At 39.9% G+C, this 7,104-nt stretch overlaps 1 protein-coding gene across 1 annotated transcript; it reads right to left on the reverse strand.

Moving 5' to 3' along the window:
- Positions 1-5,478: 5,478 nt before the first annotated feature.
- Positions 5,479-6,533, reverse strand: LOC145729431 (uncharacterized). The gene is made up of 2 exons (XM_081980191.1): positions 6,371-6,533; positions 5,479-5,781 (listed from the first exon to the last, which is right to left on the reverse strand). Exons 1-2 carry the CDS (start codon positions 6,453-6,455, stop codon positions 5,540-5,542), a joined length of 327 nt encoding a protein of 108 aa, XP_081836317.1. The 5' UTR covers positions 6,456-6,533; the 3' UTR covers positions 5,479-5,539.
- Positions 6,534-7,104: the final 571 nt, after the last annotated feature.

Raw genomic sequence — 7,104 nt, forward strand, 5'->3', positions numbered from 1 at the left:
ATATTTTCCTATCCACTCTCGTTCCTAACCATTCATTGCAATACACACGCTCCTCAACCGTTCATACATATGAGCCATAGAGAAGGTCCCAAGCTGGACCCCTGGCACTCCCTCCCTGGTTTCTTACTCTCCTGCCCACTCCTAACCGGCCTGTCTTTCAAAAGATAGGCAATCCTCCAGGCACCCCGTATACCACGCTACGTGACCACCAATACGTGCTAGTTCTTCTCTCTGTACCCATCCAGAATCTCAATCACACTAGCAAGAGCAACAACCGTGTTGCTTGCCCTCCGGATACCTAGCTCTCTCTTCTTTTTAGTACCAATTCATCAGACTTGCATTCACAACTCTGTCTAATAGCTTCGCAAGAGTGCGCAACAGACTTATTCGCCTAAATCCACCACTTTTCTTGGAAAGCCACGTCACTCTCGCCTGTTTCCACACCTTCGGAAAAACTCCCCTACGCAGACAATCAATATACCCTTTCAGCATTTCGTTCTTTCAATACATTACACTCCCCTGGAACAGAGTTTACCTGTTTAAGTATTATGTTCTTATGAACATTAAACATGCGACAAGATTGTTTTTAAAGCCGCTCATATACGCCACGATCAGATGTCACATGCGCAGGGTCATCGTACAATGCAAAGCGTGTTCCACTAGACTTTACGGTGTACTTATGCAGAAAATGAGATTTGAACGTCTTTCCTCATCATAACTGACCATTATGAGTAATGTTACTAGTTCAGTTTTGTTTAATTGAAACATTTTCTATTCAACTTGAAATGCAAGTAAACACATCAGAAATGAATGCCATGACAATGTAAATGACAAAAAAACGATATTTTATATGGACAACCGTATCTTTCTTTAAAGAAGCATTTTTCAGAAAAATTTCATAACGCATGTCAACTTATTTTTTACCACCATCCATGAGGAACTTCAGCGGAAGATGAAACTTGGAAAGAATCAACTTTAAACCAGATTCGATCTCGGAGGCAGTAGCAGCAGATGCCAGTTTGGTGAGAAGGTTTGGCGGCATAATTCACTTTCGAAAGAAGAAGAAGAAATCATGGAAGAGGTTTCACGACGTTGTGTGAATGAAGAAAGTCGTCCTCAGAACACAGCGAGAACCTCGAGTAGAAAGTTGTTGCACCTTATCGCCCATGCAAGCTGGTCAAATTGATGAATTGTAAGATTAACTTTAAAATGATCTTCCTTGACAACCATTCTAAAGAGAGTTGAGAATTTACTTGTGTTGAGACAATTAGAGGTTATTATTATTTTCTACCCGGATAAATTAGTACGAAATTCTAATCATTTTAAGTGGTTACTTTCACAAAAATGGGTCGGAACTTTAAATTGTATTCGAAAACAATGCAACGAACATCATCGTGTTAAATATAAAAATATCCTTGAATAATACGTAAAAATAATCAGAATTTAGTGATCGTCACCTTTCCAAAAACACTGCTTTTTATCAATGCTAGGTAAAGCAACATGACTTTCAGACGTACTCAAACAGAACATCAACACCTTAAAGTATCAAGTGGACTCTTCACTTTTATTTGATGTTAAATTTTCAATTGATAATAGTCAATAAGGAAGTGATTTCAATCAGTTTATCTGAAGACGTACTTATAAAAATTGTATATAAAAGATTGGTGTTAAAGGCAGACATCCACTGAACTACTTCTACTTATTTCGTTCAAATAAAGTGTAAATTAAAAAGAAAAATGGTTTCCAAATCAGTATTCCTTATCTTCAGCTTGGTCGTTCTTGTGAATGTTAGCTTTGCCAGGCATGTTTTCCCAATACTAGGTAAGTTTTTTAAAAAATATTTTACCACTATTTTATACAAAAATGGTCAAAAATTAGCGCAAAATGATTTACTGTAGCATATTCTACGACAAAAAGAATAATACTTCAGTATCGTTACTTTCCTAACAAGTGCGGAAAGTGATATTTTCCCGGAGGGAAAAGCTATAGTAGTCGGAAAAGATTCTTTCTGCACACACTTGCATCTTAAAAAGCTTCATGAAATGGATGTTTTAACTTATTTTGTTGTAGTTTGTCCTACCGGGGACAATCCAACCCGTGAAGCGGTCTTCTTGGCCAACCCATGGGATTGTTCGTCCTACTACGAATGTTCTAACGGCTCACCTTACCTTATGCATTGTCCTGCTGGTTTGTTCTTCGATATTGAACTGACTACCTGCAACTATGAAGACCAAGTAACGTGCGGATGGAGGAGGTCCATCTCGCTGATGGCCTCCATTCAAAATTTTCTTGGTCCATCTGTCGTCAGTTATTCTTGCAATGTGCCCTGTTCAATTCCATTTTAATGTGGTTATTCTTCTGACGACTTCCACTACACGTGTTCTTCTTATTTTGTTGTTCTGGATTCGAAAATGGCTCTCTGCATAGCTCGTTGTGTCAGCGCAAGCACAACGTAATTAACAATAAGTCAAACAAAATTAGTTTAGGCAAAATATCAGATTATAGCGTTTTAATTTAACTTGTAGTGTGCTCAGTGTCAACAATTTCAGTTTAATGCTGTCTTAGCGGAAAAAGTAATTGAAAAGGTACATATAGGATATAATCTATAGCAAAGAATTATTGAAAGAACCTAAAACTTAATTAAGCAATAATGCAGTCTCACAAGTTCAGAAGGAATAGTGTATTATAATAGGTTACAATAACAGTAAAAAAAACATCAAGAAGGTTTATCCCGAGGGGATGTAGGACTGCATTTATTACCACGGCTGAGGACATTGGACAGAGAGTGGCAGAAGTTATCATCCTCAGGAGGCTAAAGGAGCAAGAAAAGGACCTGCACGTCATCCCCGATGAGCAATTTGGATTCCGGAGGACACTATCAACGGAACTCCAAGTCCTGAGGATGACCGAGTACATCACGGAAGGGTTCAACAAGAAAGAAGCGACAGAAGCCGTGCTGCTTGACGTCTTCGACAGAGTTTGGTACAGAGGACTTCTAATCAAGATGCTGGATGCCGGCTTTTCAGTCGGCCTGGTAAAACTAATTAGATTATTTCTTTCAGGTCGTCGGTTTCAAGTCAAAATCGACAGCGTCTACTCAAGTTATAGGGAAATGGAAGCAGGAGTGCAGTACTGTCGCCATTTCTCTATAACATTTATGTTTCAGATCCACCTAGAACGCAGCGGACCAGCTTAGCGCTCTACGCGGATGACACTGTGATCATGGCCCGGAGCAGGAGCGGCCGACTCCTGACCCGATACCTGCAAGAGGAGACCACAGCATTGGAGAAATGGTGCAACAAATGGAAGGAATTTTGCCTTCTGTCTCAGATAGACGACAATTCAGGACCAACCAGACAAGAAGAGGACCACAATTCCCCCCAGACCTCCACCCCTGTATTCTCAAAATCTGGGTAGAATCGTTCCGCAGTTATCACGGTGCTAACTGGGCTCTGACTACACTCCTGGCACCTTTTGCGTAGGCAAAGCGGGGAAAAACCATCCCTCACTCACCAGACCCTAATTCCTCAAAACTTTAGGATGTGAAAACAGACGGACGAAAGCCGGCTCTTTGGACAACCTATAGTTTACCAGGACCACCAGAGATGGGCGAGCTGACGAGGAAAGAAGAAATGGAGGACAAGAAGAGCGCCAGAAGAGCCAAAATCGTAAATTTGTCTCCTTAACTAGATAATTAATTTTTGTTTTGTCCAAGATTTCTGGGAAGTTTCTTCTAAAAGTCCAGAATGGTAACTCGCATTGTGCATAATTATAAGTGATTTTTCTGATAAATTTGGGATAAGTTGATTTTTAAACCAGTAGTTCGTCGCCTTTTTTCGAACCGCTTTTAAAAACCAAACTCGTATTATTATGAAGCCATTTTCATTTCCGGCGTGAAGTACTATACAGGTTCTCCCTGAAAGGTATTTACAACGCTCTGCCGCAGTTAGCTGGGGTCAAAATAAAGCGATTTAGCCATATTTGCCTTAATCCAAAAGTTGATAATTACAGAGCTACAGGGCGGCTCTTTCGACAAAAAGAGAGTCCCTTGGAGCATTCTTGGACATAGAGGGAGCATTTGATAACACCTCCTTTGACGTCATCTGTGGAGCCTTGGCAGGAAGGGGCGTAGAGCCCTGCCTGCTGGAGTGGATTCGATGTATGCTGACACAAAGGAGCATCCAAGCTGAGATGCACGGTGATTGCCACACAGTTGTCGCCGCTCGAGGCTGCCCACAAGGCGGAGTTCTCTCACATCTGCTATGGAGCCTTGTGGTGGACAGTCTGGTATGGGAATTAAATGGCGTAGGCCTGTACGCGCAGGGCGGATGATCTAGTCATTTTCTGCTGTGGTACCAGGACCGTTCTGCGTGGTCCTATGACTAGGGCTTTACGCATGACGGATAACTGGTGCCAAGCAGTGGGTTTAAAAATAAATCCAACAAAAGCCAAACTTATTCTATTCAGTCATAAGCGAAATCAAAAAACACGACCCGAGATTAAACTCTCTGATACTGTGCTCAACTACTCCCAGACAGTGAAATACCTGAGTATTTACCTAGATACGAAGCTGTCATGGAGAGAAGACATACTCTGCAGAGCCAGAAAAGCAGTGTGTGCACTGTGGACGTGCAGGAGGGCCGTAGGTGGTACCTGGGGTCTTAACCCCAAGGTCCTCAAGTGGCTCTTCAAGTGCTGTAGTTAGACCCATTTTGACATATGAAGCCATTGTTTTGTGGCCCAATGTTGAAAACACGACGACGCGATTTCGATGAGAACGGCCCCTACCAGAGCCCTGGAGGTGTTGCTGAATCTCATGCCATTAGACATTTTTATTAAGATGGAAGCTGTACGTGCAGCATACAGGCTGTATACGATGAACTGTTGCTTTACTGACGGATCCAGATCGAACGAACGTGCTGAAGCGAGTATCTTCGCTGACTCGGGTCGGATTAAAAGACACATAGCTCTGGGACAACATGCCACTGTCTTCCAGGCAGAAGTATTTGAGATCTTGTCCTGCGGGATGGAACTATTGTCCAGTTCCCTAATTGGACAGAATATTAATATCTGCTCAGATAGCAGGGCAGCCATCAAAGCACTCAGTGCCGAGAAGGTAAGCTCCCGGCTGGTGCTGAAATGTTCTTCAGGACATTCTGATGTTCCTGGCAATGAGGAGGCCGACCGGTTGGCTAGATTGGGCACACAAGTGACGCGTATCGGTCCTGAACCGTTTGTTAGGATCTCAAAGAGTACGGCTACAAACGTCAGAGTTTTTAGGTATCAAGACCGAGTCTAAGTCAGTGGTCTTGTGTTGGGACGACTAGGTTAATGTTATTTTCAACTTAGTTGAAAATAGTGCGAAATTCCATTTTCCCAACAAACTTTTTTGTGCTGAAAAGTTATAGAACAAGCACGGTTGGCAGTTTTTGATTGGTCTAAAAATCTATTTAACTTGTCGCTTCCAAAAATATACAATTTTTACTGAATTACTTCACTTTATTTTTTATTACAACAAAACTATAACCAAGGAAAGAAGTTATTCACTGTCGACTCCATCGTAAAGAGCAATAGGTACTTTTGGTTCAACATCAATGGTCTTGCTCCTGGATCCACAGTTTACTTGGGCTTCGTAGTTGCAGGTAGTCAGTTCGGTATCAAAGAACAAACCAGCAGGACAATGCATAAGGTAAGGAGTGCCGTTGGAACATTCGTAGTAAGATGAACAGTCCCATGGGTTGGCCAAGAAGACCGCTTGAGGATTGTCCTGAGCGGGACACCCTGCAAAAATAACATTCAAAAGTTGTTTTTTTTTGTAACAATGAAACTTATGTGTTCATATGAGCAAATCAATATTCTGGTAACATTTTCATACATTTTTCACTTTCTTTAAAATTAAATAGAAAAACGTTTCGAAAAGTTAGTTGTTGATACAAGTTTAAGGTCATTGACTGTCAAGTCAAGTCACCAAATAGATAATATACAATCAAATAAAGCAAATAAGGTTTCTCAGAAATGTCGAAAACTTTCTATCTTTGTGACAAACCATCACCACCATTCAATCAACCGGCCATATACCAGACAGAAGAACGACCAGAAGCCCGTGGTTAGAAAACCACCGATCCAGACGTTACCAAGCGGAATAGCTTTCCAGCCTCTTGTGAGAAAACCCTAAAACTTTGTTGGTGAGTCTTCACCCCTTTACATCTTACCTTTTAAAAGAGACTTTATTACATAGTTTAACAAGTATAGAGTTTGAGTCACATTGATTTAGAAAAGCGCTTTTTGAAAATAAAGTAATTGACATTTACATGATGATTGTGAAAGTGTGTGATAAATACATAATAAAGAAAAATCACATTAAACTTACCAGCTAACAACGGAACTTGTCTTGCTGAGGTAACAGCTACAAGAGCAATCACACTGAGGAGAACCAATAAAGATTTGGCAGCCATTTTATTTATATAATTTTGCTAGATCAGAAACTAGGAACTGAATGACTATATGAGTAAAGTCAATGCTTTTATACACAATCATTATCACATTGACTTTATTTATTATCAATAAAAAATAGCCTTAAGTGGAGCTTAGTAGTGAAGCCCTACTTGATATTCTGCGTTGTTTGTTAATATATTTGCGTATACAAATTGTTTTTTTTTATGTATTACGTAATGGTGAAATACTAATACAAAAAGGAGTCCTTTCTTAGAAATCACGTGAAAACTCTCGAAAAATTAATTATTTATGTGGGATTATTTTAGCTGATTAATTGATATGTTTCCAATATTTGTTTTATAGTTATTATTCAATTACATTAGAACGATTTAACCTCGTTTCTAAAGCTTGATTAGCAAATGCGTTGGAAATTTACATTGATGTTTTCAATAATAAATATGCCTTAACGAGCAGAACATAGCTATTTATGTACCAAGAGCTATAGGGAATATGTCCTGAAGACCAAAGTAGCCCGAAGGAAGATTTCAACTTATGTTTCATATAATTCAGCAATTATTTGCTGTTATTAGCATTGAAAAACTTTGATATATCTTTATGTTTTTCCTGTGATGTCCTTAATAGCACATATCCAGATATATTGTCTCTAAA

This window comes from Ips typographus, linkage group LG5, assembly GCF_016097725.1.
Source record: "Ips typographus isolate SLU linkage group LG5, UJ_Ityp_2.0, whole genome shotgun sequence".
Taxonomy (NCBI): domain Eukaryota; kingdom Metazoa; phylum Arthropoda; class Insecta; order Coleoptera; family Curculionidae; genus Ips; species Ips typographus.

Coding starts and splice junctions, on each gene's coding strand:
- LOC145729431 (XM_081980191.1), bottom strand. CDS start 6,455: ATGGCTGCCAAATCTTTATTGGTTCTCCTCAGTGTGATTGCTCTTGTA. Junction 5,782..6,370: donor ACAAGTTCCGTTGTTAGCTG/GTAAGTTTAATG, acceptor TTATTTTTGCAG/GGTGTCCCGCTCAGGACAAT.